The sequence below is a fragment of the Cervus canadensis genome, chromosome 18 (assembly GCF_019320065.1).
Source record: "Cervus canadensis isolate Bull #8, Minnesota chromosome 18, ASM1932006v1, whole genome shotgun sequence".
Taxonomy (NCBI): Eukaryota; Metazoa; Chordata; class Mammalia; order Artiodactyla; family Cervidae; genus Cervus; species Cervus canadensis.
Genome location: NC_057403.1, coordinates 40,006,915 through 40,023,748, shown reverse-complemented (window position 1 = coordinate 40,023,748; position 16,834 = coordinate 40,006,915). Strand labels below are relative to the sequence as shown.

General features: G+C 56.1%; 1 protein-coding gene across 6 annotated transcripts in view; it reads left to right on the top strand.

The window, feature by feature from the left end:
• The window catches only part of ADGRG1 (adhesion G protein-coupled receptor G1), a 44,858-nt gene extending 30,944 nt beyond the window's left edge, over window positions 1-13,914 (top strand). For all 6 annotated transcript variants that reach the window (XM_043436610.1, XM_043436609.1, XM_043436612.1 and 3 more), the window contains 12 exons: window positions 528-950; window positions 2,533-2,665; window positions 3,198-3,345; window positions 3,972-4,103; window positions 4,429-4,545; window positions 4,769-4,814; window positions 5,074-5,177; window positions 5,924-6,042; window positions 8,142-8,410; window positions 9,724-9,832; window positions 10,879-11,147; window positions 12,461-13,914. In XM_043436610.1, coding sequence (XP_043292545.1) covers window positions 528-950; window positions 2,533-2,665; window positions 3,198-3,345; window positions 3,972-4,103; window positions 4,429-4,545; window positions 4,769-4,814; window positions 5,074-5,177; window positions 5,924-6,042; window positions 8,142-8,410; window positions 9,724-9,832; window positions 10,879-11,147; window positions 12,461-12,591 — 2,000 coding nt within the window. In that variant the 3' untranslated portion in view covers window positions 12,592-13,914. The remainder of the gene's footprint in view (window positions 1-527; window positions 951-2,532; window positions 2,666-3,197; window positions 3,346-3,971; window positions 4,104-4,428; window positions 4,546-4,768; window positions 4,815-5,073; window positions 5,178-5,923; window positions 6,043-8,141; window positions 8,411-9,723; window positions 9,833-10,878; window positions 11,148-12,460) is intronic.
• Window positions 13,915-16,834: the final 2,920 nt, after the last annotated feature.

Below are 16,834 nucleotides of genomic sequence, written 5' to 3'. Positions count from 1 at the left end.
CCTGGGACTTCTGTTAAAATGCCATCCTTGTGTTAAGGACCAGCACATCCACTAACCGCTTTGGGCAGGCACAGGCCTGCAAATACAGCTTAGCAAGTAGGCGGTACCTTGGAGAAAAGATTAAGGCTCCTCTTCTTTCTGTCAAATGCAGCCCCCCAGTACACAGCTTGGGGTGCATTTTGGCCCCACTCATCTCTGCAGCCAGAGCACCCTTGTGCAGTGCACAGCCTGCACCACTGTCTGCAGCAGGCATGGCCTTGTGAAGTATTTTATTGCTATTTAAAATATTATTTTGCCTTTGAAATTTTTTTTTCTTTCTTTCTTTCTTTTTTTTCTTCTGATTTTGAGTTTGTTCTTTTCCTATTTTGAAGCCAACCATCTTGGAGCAGGGTAGATTCACATTTTTGGAGACCCTTTGAAGTATAGGTCCTTGGAATGTGTGTGGGTCCCAGGCACTGGGCTCCTGTGTTCTGGCCCCAGGGCCTGCCTCCAGCCCAGAGTCCCATCTTCAGTCTCTGCCCCCTCAGGTGCCCGTGGCGGGGGCCCCCGGGAAGACTTCCGCTTCTGCGGCCAGCGGAACCAGACGCATAACAGCAGCCTCCATTATAAGCAGGCATCCCAGCTCCACATCTCCATCAGGAACTCTGAGGAGGCCCTCATCATCCATGCCCCCTTCCCTGGAGTCCACCCGGCTTCTTGGCCATTCCCTCAGCCCAGGGGCCTCTACCACTTCTGCCTCTACTGGAACCGCCACGCGGGGAAATTGCATCTTCGCTACGGCAAGAATGACTTCGTGCTGAGTAACCAAGCCCCTGACCTCCTGTGCTTCCGGCATCAGGAGGAGACCCTGGCCCCGGGGCCCCCGCTGTTTGCCACCTCTGTCAGCTCCTGGTGGAGCCCCCAGAACACGAGTCTGCCCAGTGCGGCCAGCTTCATCTTCTCCTTCCACAGTAAGGCGACTTCCAGGCGGAAGGAAGGGCTTGGCCCAAGGCCTGGAAATGGGGAAGGCAAAATGCACTGGGGCTGGGAAGGGGGGCTTAAGGCAGTCTGGGCTGCATGTCAGGTCTTGGAGTTGGGGGGCTCTGTTCACAGGCAGTGGGGACTCAGGGAAGGTGTCTGAGGAGCGGAAGGAGTGTCAGGCAAGGTGTGTTTGTGGGAAGACAGGGATGAGGGAGGAGGGTGAAGTCCCGTCCCGCGGCTGCAGCGTAGGTCCAGGTAAAGCAAGACGAGAGATGAACAGGGTGGGAGCAGAGAGAATGGAGAGATGGGACTAGAGGTCTGGAGCCGGAGGAAAAATTCTGCTTAATCAGCCTCATCTAGACTGCTTATCCCCATTTCACAGAGGAGAAACTGAGGCTCAGAGAGGCCCAAAGTTGCAAGAGTAACGAGTAAGAGAGGGAGCCAGATTTGAACCCAGGAGCTGATTGGCATGGGGCCGCAGGACAGGAAGAGAGGTCAAAGGTCAGGAAGCGGCAAGGCTGGAGGCCGACACTGAGGTCCGCAGACTGAGTCTTCTGGCTGAGATGTGACAGGTGTGGCCGGACCACTGCCTTCTATTCAGTGTGGGGTGGAGGCAGGGAGCAGGGGCTGGCCAGAAGGAGCTGGAGGCTTTACTTCTGGTCCAGGATTTCCCTGATTCTGGGTCCTTTCAGGCAGCTCCAGTTTGGGGCAAGGCTCCCAAGGGAGGGGGCACAGGGCTTTGAATATGTTAGCATCTCCAGGCCCATGGAAATGCTACGGGGTGGGGGGGTTGGGGAGAGGGATGGAGGGGGCAGAGCTGGGGCAGGTGGGGGCGGGTAGATGGGGATCCCTGTCCCCAGGCCCGGATTCTGCCCCAACCTGGGAGGGTTTAGGGCAAAGTCAGGAACAGCTGTAAATTGGCCTCCTGAAGAGGAGATCTGATCTGGTCTTACTTGGTCTGTAGAGAATTTTTGGAAAACATGAGCCAGGGTTTTCAAATGACTGAAAAATCAGGCTTTCTGCCTTAAAAATTCAGATGTGACCACAGGGCCTGCCTTATTTGATGGCATAGGGTCTGCTCCCTCCCCCTATGTCCCTATTTCCATCTGCCTACTTCATCAGAGTTCCATCTAACCCCTGGAGATGCCTGAGTCTGCGGCCCTTGGGGGCAGGGTAGCCCGGGGAAGGCCCTGGAGCCACCACAGAAGCCCCCCACCCCCCAGCTCCTCCTGAAGGAGGCCTGGCTGGTCCTGAGGAACTGGCCCTCCCAGCCGCCTCTGTGTGGTCAGAAGGATGCCTGGGGTAGGGGTAGGGGTGGTCTAGCCCACCCTGCTGAGGCTGGAGTTGCTGCGGGCTCTGTATGACAGAGCCCCATCTGGCTGGCTACATCTCTGAGTGACCTGGGGAGTCTACCCCACTCCTTGGAGCCTCAGTTTCCTGTTCTGTAAAATGGGGACAGAAACTGTCAGAGTTACAGGGGGAGTAATTGAGAGTGTGATGAGTGTGGCCTGAGTTGAATGAGTGGAACCCCATTCAACAGCCTTTGGTGGGTCTGTCCGTCCCTCTCCCCAGATCCCCCTCACAAGGCCTCCCACAATGCCTCGGTGAACATATGTGAGCTGAAAAGGGACCTCCAGCGGCTCAGCCAGTTTCTGAAGCATCCCGGGAAGACCTCAAGGAGGCCCCCCTTCACCCCCATGGGCCAGTAAGTGTGGGTCCGCAGCATGTGAGGGGTGAGGAGGAGGCTCCCCCAGACCCAGGCCTGGCAGGGATTTGGAATGAGAGACCATGGAGACCTCCCCTTGGTCTCCATCTCGATTCAGTCCCACTGGCCAAGACCCCTCACCTGCCTGTATCAGAAAAAAGAAAAGTCTCTCTTATTAGCACCCAAGCCCTCCTCTCCACCAATAAGGGAAAAGGATTGACCCATTTTACAGCTCAGCAGACTGAGGCCCAGAGCGGGGTAGGGCTGCCCGGCGACGCAAAGTAGGTCGGTCCAGGCAGAACTGGGCCCAGAACCTGGTGGCTGAGTCTGAGGCCACTCCTTTCCTGTTTGCGCTGAGGCCCCGGTTTCCTCCGCATCACCCCCGCAGGTCATTCTGTCGGGCCCCACACTCTTTCCTGTGCATCAGCCTGAGTTGCCTCTCTGCTCACTCTGTCTTCCTGCTGGCTGGCATACCTGGATCCCCCCTTCATTCCCAGCAAGTCATCCCCTCCTCTCTCCCCCCTGCTTCCAGGCAGCTGCAGAGCCTGGAGTCGAAGCTGGCCTCTGTGAACTTCACAGGGGACGCCGTGTCCTTCGAGGAGGAGCGGGTCAATGCCACAGTGTGGAAGCTCCAGTCTGACTTGAATCCACGGGACCTGCACATCCACTCCCGGCGGGAGGTCAGGGGTCGGGATCGGTAGCCAGGGCAGGAAGCAGATGTGGAGGCTGCAAGCGCTCCCTCCCCCCACCCCTCACACGGCCCGCCCCCACCCCCACCCCTGGCCTCTGGGAGCCAGATGTGTGCTGATGAGGAAGGCCTCAGGCCCAGAGAGTCAGGCCCAGACCTGGTAGCATTGAGGACCCTTCAGGTCACAGCAGTGGGGACAGAACAGGCAGGGACCTGGGCCCGGCACCAGGGGCTCCTGGGACACATCCCTGTGGACCGACAACCAGTGCCAAAAGGCCTGTGCCTTGATGGACCTGGTTGCGGGGAGGGGCGGCCACCCCCCCACCCTCCATATCCCCCAGCACACCAGGGGGCCATAGTCAGGGTCAGTGTCTGACACCCAGACACCAGAATACCACATGATCCTCCCAGGCCCTTATCGCCTGGGAGGGGGATAAGGCTCCCTAGCCAGCCCCGGTGCCAAGGAAAGGAGGAGTGAGCGGGGTTGTTGTGAGTCTGGCTTCGTGAAGGAGGTGGGCTTAGAGATGGCAGCATGCAGGAAGGCGTGTGCTGGGGGGACATGGCAGGGTCCTGGAAGCCCACTTCTGGCTGAGCCCCAGCGGGTCCTCTGGTCTGCAGGAGGAGCAGAGCGAGATCCTGGAGTACTCGGTGGTGCTGCCCAGCGTGCTCTTCCAGAAGAGCAAGGGCAGGAGGCAGGAAGCTGAGAAGAGACTCCTCTTGGTGGACTTCAGCAGCCAAGCTCTGTTCCAGGTAGGGGTGGTGGTCCTTGTGGCCTCCCTTGGGGAAAGTAGCTTCTGTCTGACAGAGAGAGGGAAGGTAGGCATGGAAGGTAGCCCTCTCCTCCAAGAGTCCTTGTAAAGTCAGAAATCAGATGGCAACGTGCATGAGCCTTAGAGCTGGGAAAGGCCTAAATGCTGTCATTCTTACTATGGTGTAAATGACTACCTACGCAAGAATTGTTTCCAGAGGGAGACTCAAAATCTGGGAGCAATGTACTGGGCAGAGACAAGAGTGTACTCTTCTTCTCAGTCCTGAGCCCCCTCCCTCCCCTCTCCTCCATACCCCATTTATCTAGGACAAGAATTCCAGCCAGGTCTTGGGAGAGAAGGTCTTGGGTATTGTTGTGCAGAACACCAAAGTAGCCAACCTCTCGAAGCCTGTGGTGCTCACCTTCCAGCACCAGCCACAGCCGGTGAGTGTGAGCCAAGCAACCCAGGGAAAAAGGGTCCCTGTTTGCCCATGTCCTCCTGTCCCTCCTCTTTTCTGAACTACTCGCCTTTAACAAACTGATGGACTGGCTGAGGGCATTGGCCAGTCAGGTCAAAATAGGGTGGGGCCCTGGCACTGGCTCCCTCGGCCTGGCTGGAAAAGAGTAGACTGTCACAGGGCCCACCCCTTCTTTCTTGTCCCTACAGAAGAATGTGACTCTGCAATGTGTATTCTGGGTTGAAGACCTGACATGTGAGTGTGGAGGGGACTCTGAGCTTGGCAGGTACCTGGAGGCAGGTAGTTGGGGTCCTAGAGGGTGGGGTAGATGGAGTTAATCAAAGAGGGCTTCCTGGAGGAAGGTGGCTTTGAAGAGGGAGTGATGGCAAGTTAGGGGCCTGATGAAGGAAGCAAAAGCTCAGAAGGGGGATGCAGTCATGCATTTGTGGGGTACCGGGGGCGACAGTGGGGGTGCTGAGCTTGATCTCAGAGCCTCATGCTGGCCTTTCCTCAGCGAGCAGTCCGGGGAGCTGGAGTGATGCGGGGTGTGAGACCATCAGGAAAGAGACACAGACATCCTGCCACTGCAACCACCTGACCTACTTTGCAGTTCTGATGGTACGTGACCTCCTCCTGCCCCACTGCCGCCACCTGTCACATATATGTTGTTCATTCCTCACAACAAGCCTCAAGATGACTCCTGCTGTTGTCCCGTTTTATCGGTAAGGAAACTGAGGCTCAGAGAGGTTAGGCAATTTACCCAAGGTCACACAACTAGCAGTAAGTAAAAGGTCTTTGAAGTCCTTGCTCTGTATCCCCAAATTTGGGTGCCTGATACAAACACAGGTTCCTGGTCCTAACCTAGGATTCTGATTCTACAGGGCTGGGGTGGGGGCAGGACTGTGTTTCTATTAGAACCTTCCAGGGGATGCTGAGGCCCAGTGCAGAGGCCCTTGCGGTGGACTTCGGTGCCCACCCCCCGCCAAGATCTCTTTGAGTCCTACATTCATTCTCCCAGAATTTTAGGACCCAGCATCCGAGGGAGCAGAGTGGTCCTCTGGTGCTCTCTGGGTGTTGGGCGCTCACTCGCTCCCAGGAGACTTATTTCTGGGTTGAGTGTTCTAGAAACATATTTAGTGTCAGGACAGAAAAGGGGTTCTCTGGTGGAGTCCGCTGGACCTTGGTGGGGACAGGGATCCATATAAGAATGTGGTGAAAAATGTACTCATGGGACCACACTTTGCTCCGCTGGGGGGCAAGAGTGGCTCATAGATGCCCAAGGTCCTCCAGGGACCACGGGTTAGCCCTCCCTCTGGGCAAACCCTCAGCACGGAGGCCAACCCCGACCTGCCCTGTGGCCCCAGGTCGCCTCCGTGGAGGTGGACGCCGTCCACAAGCACTATCTGACCCTCCTCTCCTACGTGGGCTGCGTCATCTCCGCCCTGGCCTGCGTCCTCACCATGGCCGCCTACCTCTGCTCCAGGTAGGGCCTGGGGCTGGGAGGGAAAGGGGAAGGGACAGCCTCCATGCCCGGCCCCTGAGCTAGGACCCCACAGTCAGGGAGACCCACCCTGGAGACTGGCCTGACTGACCCTGACGTGTGTGTGTGTGTGGTTTGTGGGAGCCCTGGGAGGTTCGGTCCGCTGACCTTTCTCTTTGGATCTGTGATGTTTGGATAACATCGCACTGACAGTTTATATTAGCTGCCAATATTTAAAATTGGGCGAGTTGACATAAGAATCTAGATTCCTGTCTTTGAAGAACCAGATATGATTCCACTGGGGGCATATAGTAATATGATGATGCTGGTGATGATAATGGTGAACAATTACATCAAGCTTCCCACATGCCACACCCTGTTCTTTTTTTTTGAGCATATAGAATACATTCCTTTATTTTAAATATCCCATTGTTTCCCTCTATTTTAAATGCATTTCAATACTTTATTTGCTTAAAGGCTACTCAAAGATTTGCAATTTTTTTTAGTGCAATTTTTTCTTTTTTAAAAAAAATTTATTTTAATTGGAGGCTAATTACTTTACAATATTGTAGTGGTTTTTGCCATACATTGACATGAATCAGCCATGGGCACACCCTGTTCTAAGTGCTTTATAGACATGAACTGGGTTCATCCTCACAAGGGTCCTATGAAAGAGTGCTCAGAGAGGGTAAGTGACCTGACCGAGATCACACAGCATGGAAGTGGCAGAAGCAGGCTTGAACCGAAGCAGGCAGGCTCCCGGTCCACAGGGCCCCAGTTACTGAGCTGTCTGGCAGTGACCTCTGTGGACAGGCAGAGCCTCCAGGGTTCTCCCCAGCCCCCATTCCCTGGTGTCTGTTTTGAGGCCCGGCCTCCTAGCTCCATAGAGGAACGTGTCTCCCTAGTCATTTGGGTGCCTGAGGAGAGAAGAGGTCACCTTTGGCAGAGTGAAGAAATACCTCCCCCACCCTCAGACAGGCTTGTGTGTGGGGTCTGGATTGTCAGAGCTGGGCTTTGCCTAAACTGAATCTACCTGCAGTTGGGGCTTGCAGCCACTGGGGCAGAGGGGAGACAGCCTTAGCTCTGGAGTGACACTTGGAGTGAGCTCACTGTCCTTCTAGGGAGAAGGGGAGGGTGGAGCCGTGTGCAGGACGGTCACAGATGCACACATGGTGGGCTGCAGTCGGTGACAAAGAGAGACGGCTGGCAGGCTTAGTGGAGGGCCAGGAGTGGGGGCACAAGCCCCCCAGCCCACTGATCACAAAAGTGCCCCAGGACACAGGGACGGGAACCCTTCGGGACTGAGCATCTTATCTGTGCCGGGTGCTTTATATCAGTGTAACCCTCACCCCACCCTTGAGGGGGGCCAGTTCTCCCACTTCACAGATGAGTAAACTGGGGGTGAGGGGGGTGGGGCCAGCCAATAGTGGTGCCTTGTGTTAGGGGCAGGGCAGGTGTGGAAATCCAGGATGGCAGATGTTCTTCTGCACCCTCTGGGACAGGCAGTGTATGGTGCCAGGCAGGGCACATTGGGGGCAGAAAGGCTGATGGTGCCCTGGACCACATAGTGTCTCGGGATGGGGGCAGGGCGTGCACACACAGGCTTGCAGACTCAAGGACCCTGGCACACACAGCCTGTGCTCACAGATGTACAGTTGTGCAGACAGAAACAGACATGGAACGTGGGTGGCATGGATTCTCCAAAACAGCAAAAATTCCAGTCTTTCCCTTCTGACTTTGGGAGCATCTGGTTGATGGTCGTGTCTGTGTTGATTGGAGCATCTGTGCCTAGCTGAGACTGCTGTTAAATGCACACACGGTGTCCAAGCCTGTGGGTGCTGGGTACAGGGTAGATGCAGAGGGACAGGTGGGCAAGAGCCTGGCTGCAGCCACAAGAGTAGGATAGGAAGAGTGTGTGTGTGTGTGTGTGTGTAGTCTGGGAAGGCTGCCTGGAGGAGGAGGGGTGGGCGGGCCCTCCCTCCCACCTCCCTCCCACCTCCCTCCCACCTCCCTCCCACCTCCCTCCCACCTCCCTCCCACCTCCCTGCTTTCCCACACTGGCCACCAGAGTGACCCTGTCTGCCCACCCCCGACCTGTGCAGGAGGAAATCTAGGGATTACACCATCAAGGTGCACATGAACCTGCTGCTGGCCATCTTCCTGCTGGACGTGAGCTTCCTGCTCAGCGAGCCAGTGGCCTTGTCAGGCTCCGAGGCTGCCTGCCGTGCCAGCGCCATCTTCCTGCACTTCTCTCTGCTCGCCTGCCTCTCCTGGATGGGCCTCGAGGGCTACAACCTCTACCGACTTGTGGTCGAGGTCTTCGGCACCTATGTTCCAGGCTACCTGCTCAAGCTGAGCATCGTGGGCTGGGGTAAGTTAGTGGAGGGGGTTTGTGGGTTCCCCCCAGACCTGCCTCTTCCTCTTGGCTTTTGACAAAAGGTGGGCACTTCGGTCTACTTCTCTACCTACCCTTCTGATTATTCCCTCACTGCTTTCCTTCACTCACCCATCCTCAGGGGTTCTTTACCTTGGCTGGATCAAGGTCCTCTTTAGGAGGATGAGGTGATGAGCCCTGTCTCCAATAAAAGCTTACATACTCTCTTCATCTCTGTTTTACAAGTGGGGTTTGCAGACAGAACCACCATGTACAGATGTGCAGGTTGTGCACTGCTCAAAGGCACCCCGTTGTGGATGCGTGGGGCTGTAATCCAGTCCTCACATGACTCGCCTAGGCTGGTGGTGGCCCAGTCTGTGGACCCCGATGAACCTCAGATAACAGATTCCCAATGGCTCTGGCATTTGTTCTTAGCCAATAGCAACCCAAGTCACCTATGGCCTGACCTCTCTTTTGTCAGACCCGAGGCCTAAGGACACACACCACAAGTCCTTTTGATCACTGCGTGGGCCCATCAACCTCCACATGACCCTGATCCCAACTTGCTGCTGCTCCCATATTTTTCATTTGGTTCCTTCTTGGTTCATATCATTGATTTATATGAAATTCCCTCAGAATTGGCTGTTTGTCAAAATCCAGGTGTTTAATGGTGGGCAACCCCTTCCAGGGAGCTCTCTGTCTCCACTTCACGGACAGAGTCAAGGCCCAGAATAGACATCCCTTTGGGGCTTAACTCTAGATGTCCCCCACTGAACTGTCCTCCACCCCACCCCACCAATGTCTGCTTCTCTCATTTCTCCTGTGACATCCAGCCCCCCAGCAGGGACCTGCTGGCCCTTACCCAGGGCCTCCCAGGATGCTGAGGGGGCAGGGGTTAGGTTAGGGGAGATAGGCCCCACTTTGGGAAACCAGGAGCTTCCTTCATAGCTCAGTTGGTAAAAAATCTGCCTGCAATGCAGAAGACCCAGGTTCAATCCCTGGGCCAGGAAGATCCCCTGGAGAAGGAAATGGCAATCCACTCCAGTATTCTTGCCTGGAGAATGCCATGGACAGACGAGCCTGGTGGGCTACAGTCCATGGGGTCGCAAGAGTTGGACATGACTTGGGAAACCAGAACTGGAATAGAGAAGGGAGGGTCCAAGCTTGGAGGACTTGCCCCAGGTGGAGCTGGCTGGGCTCTGGGAGCACAGGTCCTGGAGGGAACGTGAGAGGAGGCGGGCTCACCAGAGGGAAGGGGAGGGCAGACCTGGGAAGGTGGGAGACGGAGCTCCCTGCTTCATTGCCCACAGGCTTCCCCGTTTTCCTGGTGATGCTGGTGGCACTGGTGGACGTGAACAACTATGGTCACATCATCCTTGCGGTGCACAAGACCCCTGAGAGTGTCATCTACCCTTCCATGTGAGTGGCTTGTGCAGTGGAGGCAGGAGTGTGGGCCTCCTGGTGCAGAAGTTAGAGCAGCCTGGGCCCAGGTCACACTTAGCAGGAGACTCTTGGGTGCCGGGTGCTGGAGGTACTGGCCTGGCCTTGGCTGGAGCTCTGGGCTAAGGGTGATGCTTCTCTCAGGGAGGGTGAGAACAGGCCTGGATCTGCCACTCACTTAGATAACCTTGCACAGGTCCTGGCCCCTCTCTGGGCCTCAGTTTCCCCACATGTGTGTAGGAGTCTGGGCTGGAGCAGATGAACCTTTAGCATGTTCCTTTGCTGCACACTTCTATCTCCCTCCCTATGGAAAGATAGAAAGACTGAGTCCCAGAGAAGGCAGGGATCCACACCACCCTGCTCAAAGGTACCCAACCAGGAGATGAATGGGGCTGAAATCCAGTCCTACATTCAGCTAATTCACCCAGGCTGGTGGTGGCCTGGCCTGTGAGTCTCTCTGAACCTAGAGTAGAATCCAGAGCTCCTGAGCCCTAGGTTAGGAAGGAATCCTTTCCATTCCTTCAGTGTTTTACAAATTTCAGTTTTTTGCACCATAATCTTGTGATTTTTGCCTTACTTTGTATCATCTGTATTATTATTGCTTAATTTTTTTCTTTAAATCTTCTGGCTTGTTAAATGTATTTTCTTTAAGTCATATTACACATAAATGGGAAATAAGCATTACTTGTCATAAACAGTGAATAGTCATGAAAGCAAACCCAGGAACAAGAGAACCCTGCTACTAAATTCTTGATGAAAGCAGTGAGCCTAAGTCTGGCGCTTTTTGAAAAGGGAGACTAGCAAGTGTTAAAAGTTAAAAACGTATTGGCACCAAACTGAGCCTTTCTCTTGACTGTAGAGGAGGAGTATAGGATAGTTGAAAGAAGAGTGACTTTTTGGCCCTTGGATCCGTGGTGTCTAAAGTAACTGCCCTGTAACTGGGGCTCACCATGGTGCTTGCCCACGGCCCAGGAAGCACCACGTGAGCCCGGCCTTGCCCTGAGCCTTCTTACGCTTGCCTACAGGTGCTGGATCCGGGACTCCTTGATCAGCCATGTCACCAACCTGGGCCTATTCAGCCTGGTGTTTCTGTTCAACACGGCCATGCTGGGCACCATGGTGGTGCAGATCCTGCGGCTGCGCCCACGCGCCCAGAAGTGGCCCCACGTGCTCACCCTGCTGGGCCTCAGTCTGGTCCTCGGCCTGCCCTGGGCCGTGGTCTTCTTCTCCTTTGCTTCTGGCACCTTCCAGCTTGTCGCCCTCTACTTCTTCAGCATCGTCACCTCCTTGCAAGGTAGGTGTGGAGAAGACCCCAGACCCCGGCCCAGGAAGGGTGCCCAGGCCTAGAGAACAGGCCACGGATGAGATGACCCTTCTCTGGGCCTCAACCTGCCCGTTCGTAAAGTGGGGGCCTCTGGGCCACAGTGGATAAGTCTCTGTTTGTACAATAGGTACTGACGAGTACCTACTCTGTGTAGATTCTGTGTTAAGCCCTGGTGCTCCAGTTGTCAACTAGCCGGGCAAGAGCCTTGCTTCACAGAGCTCATCTCTAGTGGGGAAGACCAAGTGTGGCCCTGAAGACCAAGGTGGTCAAGGTGATAGATGGTCTGAGCCTCCTGGAGGGGAGGGAGGCCCCTCTGTTTAGGAGACATCCAAAGACAACAGAAGGATCCAGCCATGGATCCAGGGTGCTGTCCACTTTGCCTCCCTCATGCCCCACCCCCGTTGCACGGGGACCCCATGGAGGCCTCGCCTTCCCTGTTATCCTGCCCAAGTCCTCCTACCCAGCACGGTGAAAAACAAAGGTGGGTCTCTCTACCCATGGAGAGATCAAGGGTCCCATTACTCCAAGGGTGTTTCTTGGACCAGCAGCATCAGGAGCTTGTTGCAGACGCCGCCTCTGGGCCGCCCCACACCTGCTGAGTCAGAGTCCTCCTTGTTACAGACGCCCAGGTGCAGCTTACAGGCTGAGGAGGCCTGGTCTAGGACTGGAGTGCTCCAGGCAGAGGGAGAAGCGTGAGCAAAGGTCCTGAGGCTAGAAGTAGGGTGTGTGTTGGAGGAACCCTGAGGAGGAGCTGCGTAAGGGGTAGTGAGCTTGGGGGGAGACGGGGAGGAGGTGAGGGGGGAGGAGCAGAGGGGCTGGATCGTGGGGGCCTGGCTTGATGCCGTGAGGGTCTGTTCCTGGTCTACCTGCACCCTGCTTCCCCCACACCCCCAACATCACACACACACACCCCTTCGTTTTTCACCATGTTGGGTAGGGAGGAAGGCCTGGGCAGGAAAACAGGGAAAGCAAGATGGCTCCAGAGCCGGACCACTGCTGCTGGGCTCCTGGCTCAGCCAAGCCCCTATGCCCTGGGCCTCAGTCTCCCTGTTTGTAAAACAGAATGATAATGACGGGGCCTGGTCTCAAGGGACCTGGAGAGAATAAAGTGAGATGATACATAGAGCGTTGTCCAGTGCCTGGCGTAGTCAGTACTCCTGGGATCGAGTCAGTGTGGGGAGCCTGTGAGGGGGGTGTGGGCAGACATGGGTCAAAATGGAAGGGAGTGGTGTTGGGGGGGCAGCCCCCAGCCTCTGAGCCCTGTACCCCCTTGCCGCCCACAGGCTTCCTCATTTTCCTCTGGTACTGGTCCATGCGCCTGCAGGCCCGGGGTGGGCCTTCCCCTCTGAAGAGCAACTCGGACAGTGCCAGGCTCCCCATCAGCTCGGGCAGCACCTCATCCAGCCGCATCTAGGCCGCCAGCGCCCCCCGCCGGTGTGAAGAAGCAGTCACCTGTCTCTCTTCACTGCTGCCTGCAGCCTCTGCAGCCAGGCCCGGCCCTGGGTGGGCCAGCTGAAGACTTGAGAAGGCCCGAGGACCATGGAGGGATGGGGCTGTTACCATGGCAGCCAGAAATTCCCAGGCTGGGCCTTCTGACTACTTGCCTCTTGGGTCCATCTCAGGGGGCCCAGGAGTGGAACTGAAGGCTGGTCTTAATGCACCACCACTGGACCAGCCCTTGTAGCTGGGGGTTGGGAGTCTGCAGGACTTGAACCTTGGAGGCTGGCGGCACCCTTGGTCCTCGGCTCCCGCCCAGGATAGAAATGTGCCATGGCTGCTCTGTCTCTGGTGATCACCACAAGGGTACTCTGTAGCCCCAATCATTTTAACCTAAGGATGGCACGCAGGGAAAATGGGTTGAGTCAGAGCTTTGAGCCAGACCCCTGGAGAAGCACAGCTTCCCTACCTCTGAGCCCAGGGCCCTCCCCTTTTGTCAGCCTCCCCAGCCTTCCCTCTCCCCTTCCTGCGCCTCCCTTGCTCTCCTAGGACCTCCCTAGCCTTCCACTCACAGCCCCAGGGTCCCTGATTCCAACCCTGGACTTTGGGCAGTGGTTCCCAAGAGCTGCCTGGTGCCTGCTGTAAACCTTTATTTACCGTGTGGGCCTTTGACTGCCCCTGACTCAGGCTTAGTAGAAACATTTCTGGGCTGGGCTAGGTCCATCTTTCCATCTGGGCCTCTCCAATGCTGCATCTCCCTTGCTCACCACTGCCAAGCCCACACCTCACAGGGGCCCACAGCTTCTCCCAAAGCCCTCTTGCCTCACAAACTATGGGACATCGCAGTCCAAAATCGTTTCCACCGCAGCCCTGCAAAGACTGAGACTCGCCTCCCCTGATAATGCTGGTAGAGCCTGACGTGCCCCTTAGCGCCCCCTGCAGGCAGTTTTTATCACACCACAGCCAGTCACAGTTAATTCTGTTGGACACGAATGGCCAGACCTGGACATTCCCCTCTGTGAGTTCTCAGTCTAGTGTGGAAACCACGCACAAACACAAGAACTCTTAGAGCTGCAGGCAAAGGATTGGGGGAACCATCACTCCTAGCTGGGATTCCAGGACGACTTCCTGCAGGAGAGCAACATTTGATCTGGCTCTCAGACTTAAAGATGGGGAGGATTTCCTTTGTAATTACCAGTGCATTTGTCTTTTGATATTAAAAAGAAGTATGTGTTCATCGTAGAGAATTTGGAAGCTGTAGAAGGGTACACAGAAGAAAATAAAAGTTGTTGTCACCTAACCAACAAACGCAAACATTTGAGGGGGCGTTTCCTCCTGAACTTTGCTCTGTGCTTCTGTTAAGAGTCACCGATGGGGGTGGGGCAGGGGGCACAACAGAGAAACACGAACAAGAGGAGACGGCCATGTATAAAAGAAATCTACTGGAAATGTTATCAGGGCAAGGGGCAGGAGAAATGGCAACTGGGTGTCAGCATTGGGGAGGCAGTGGCAAGTGGTGGGGTCAGTGGGGGACTGAAGGTTACAAGGGGTCAGTGGGGGACTGAAGGTTACAAGCCTCACGCTGAGGGTGCAGTTGCTACTCAGCTCGAGCCGATCACCACCTTGCAGGAATGAGGGCCCGTGTAGCCAGACCCCACCTGCCTTTTACAAGGAGAAATCCAGATTGTGCTGGTGTAAAATCCCCTGATTTAAAAAACTTGGCTAGAGACTTCCCTGGTGGTCCAGTGGCTAAGACTCCACACTCCCAGTGTAGGGGGCCCGGGTTTGGTCCCTGGTCAGGGAACTAGACCCCATGTGCCTCAACTAAAAAAATTCCCACATGCTGCTACTGAAGATGTCACTTGCCACAATGATCAAAGATCTCTCAACCCACGTGCAGCAGCTAAGACCTGGAGCAGCCACATAATTAAATAAAAATAATAAATATGAAAAAGAACCCTTGGCTAATCCAAAATATTCGCCGGTCAAAGAAATCACATTTGAGGGCTGAATGCAGCCCTTGGCTGGTCACAGGACATATGTAAACCAGTTTACTGACTGGTGTGTGGTGGGTGGGCTGCAGGAATAAGCTGATTGGACCTCTTTCCCATCACTGCCTTCTTCCTTGTCCCGTCAAGTCTTCCCTCTCTGTCCTGTGACACAGGTGAGGCAGGTCAAATAGCTTCTTATCCCCCTTCAGTTACCGGAAGGAGTCTTGTTTGATAACGGCTCTTTGTGTCTAAAAGTCCAGTGTAGCTCCAGCCCTGGCCCGCATCTGAGCTTTCCGTCCCCACGATCTCCTCCTTCCTGTCCTGGCTGCTCCAGGAGGAACATGGGCTGGGGAAAGAGGCACGGCCTCCAGAGATGGACAGGAAGGGGGGTGAAGTGCCTTGGCAGCCAGGGATGGGCCGGCAGTGATGTGACAGGCTTGAATGTGGGATCTTTGGGGACCTGCCCAGACCCACTTCCATCGGCCCCTGCCTCTGCCTTTCTCCAAGTGGTGGGCTCCTCTTGTGCCCCAGCCCCTGAAGGCAGAGGACAGACGTCCTCCCCTACTCCATTGTCCCGATTGCGCATCGGGGTGGGATGCAAAGAGATCAGGGCCATCTCCCCTCTTGGACCTCTCTGGGGGTCTCTCAGACTTCTGTTACTTGGCTCGAAGTTAGGAAACATCTCCGGCCATCCTCTGGGAGGGCAGGAAGGCGGACCCAGCCCCTTCCCCCAGGCTGGTAGCACTCCCCTCAAACAAGTTTTCCCACTTCAAAGGACTCTCTTAGCACCTAATGTCTGTCTCAGGGGCCAGCTCAGGTAGTGGGGACCAGGTTTCTGGTCGGGTCTCATCCTCTCCTGACAGCCCTGAACGGGCCATCTGACAGCTCGGTGGTGCTCCTCAACCCACACGGTTCTTATCACGCACGTCTCTGTGCTGTGGGACTGTGGACAATAGGACCACTGGTCCCATCAGGCTTGTCTCCCCCTTGGCATGGGAAATGGACTGGGAGACTCCAAACCTGGAGCCATTTGGGCAAGCTGAGGGTGGGAGATGGCTGGAGAGGGAGGTTTTCCTGGGACTCCCCAGGGCTCTAAGTGGCTCCAGGCTAAGCTCCAGCCCCTGTGGGGCCTAGGAGAGGCGGCCCCTGCTCTGGCTCTGCCGGACCCTCGCTCGTCACTTGGCCAGTCCCCGGTCCTGTCTTCCCAGATGGGCAGCACACTCTGGGTTCCGGTCTGCAGGGCTCAGGCTCTCCTTTATGAAAAGGCACCTGGGAGTCCCTCTGGGAGCCCCAGGCACCAGGCGGGTCTCCAGGGGTGGAACCTAGCGGTCTTGGTTCACAGAGCCCTTGCCCTGACCTGCAGCTGGGAGGGAGGAGGCGGCCGGCCAGGTGAAGGTGGACGGAGGGGCAGGCCAGTAGCTCCCATTCACCCTCCCAGCCTTCCCTGCAGAGGAAGCGCCTGCTGTCCTGCCAGATTCCCACCTTCCTGCTGTGTGGCCCCGACCCTCCCAGGGCCCAGAGGGCCTAGCAGGAGGCTGAGTCCTGTCTGGACACTGTGTGGGAGGAAGAGGAAAGAGAGGCCAGCCAGGGCTGGGCGGGCCTACCCATCTCTCGAGTCCTCCCCGTGCCTCGTAAGAAACAGAGGTTAGCTCACGCAAGCTCAGGCAGCCGGGAAGTGGCCAGGACAGACGTCAGCCCTGCTCTGACCAAGCCCCAGGGCCCTCGCTCACGTCTCTCCTGTTATTCCATATGCTGGGGAGGGGAGGGGAGTGGCCCCAGAGGCCTCCAGGCCTGGCTCCTCCTCTCCTCCCAGGACCCTAGCAGGCCTGGGCTTGAGCCTTGGTCTTGTTCGGAGGAGGGAGTGCGAACGCTCTCCCCATCTTCATCTTCATCCCTACAGCCGGGTTGCGTGCCTGGTGTGTGACAGGTCTCCTCACACACCCGACACCCTAGGAGGCATTGCTGCATTGCCGTGTCTGTTTTGGTGGTTTAGTTGCTCAGTCGTGCCCAATTCTTGTGACCCCATGGACTGTAGCTCACCAGGCTCCTCTGTCTGTGGGATTTTCCAGGCAAGAATACTGGAGTGGGTTGCCATTTCCTCCTCCAGGAGATCTTCCTAACCCAGGGATTGAACCCTGGTCTCCTGAGCTGCAGGCCATCTCCTACAATGCAGGCGAATTCTTTACCCACTGGGCCACCTCATGTCTGTTTTACAAAGGGGGGAATTGA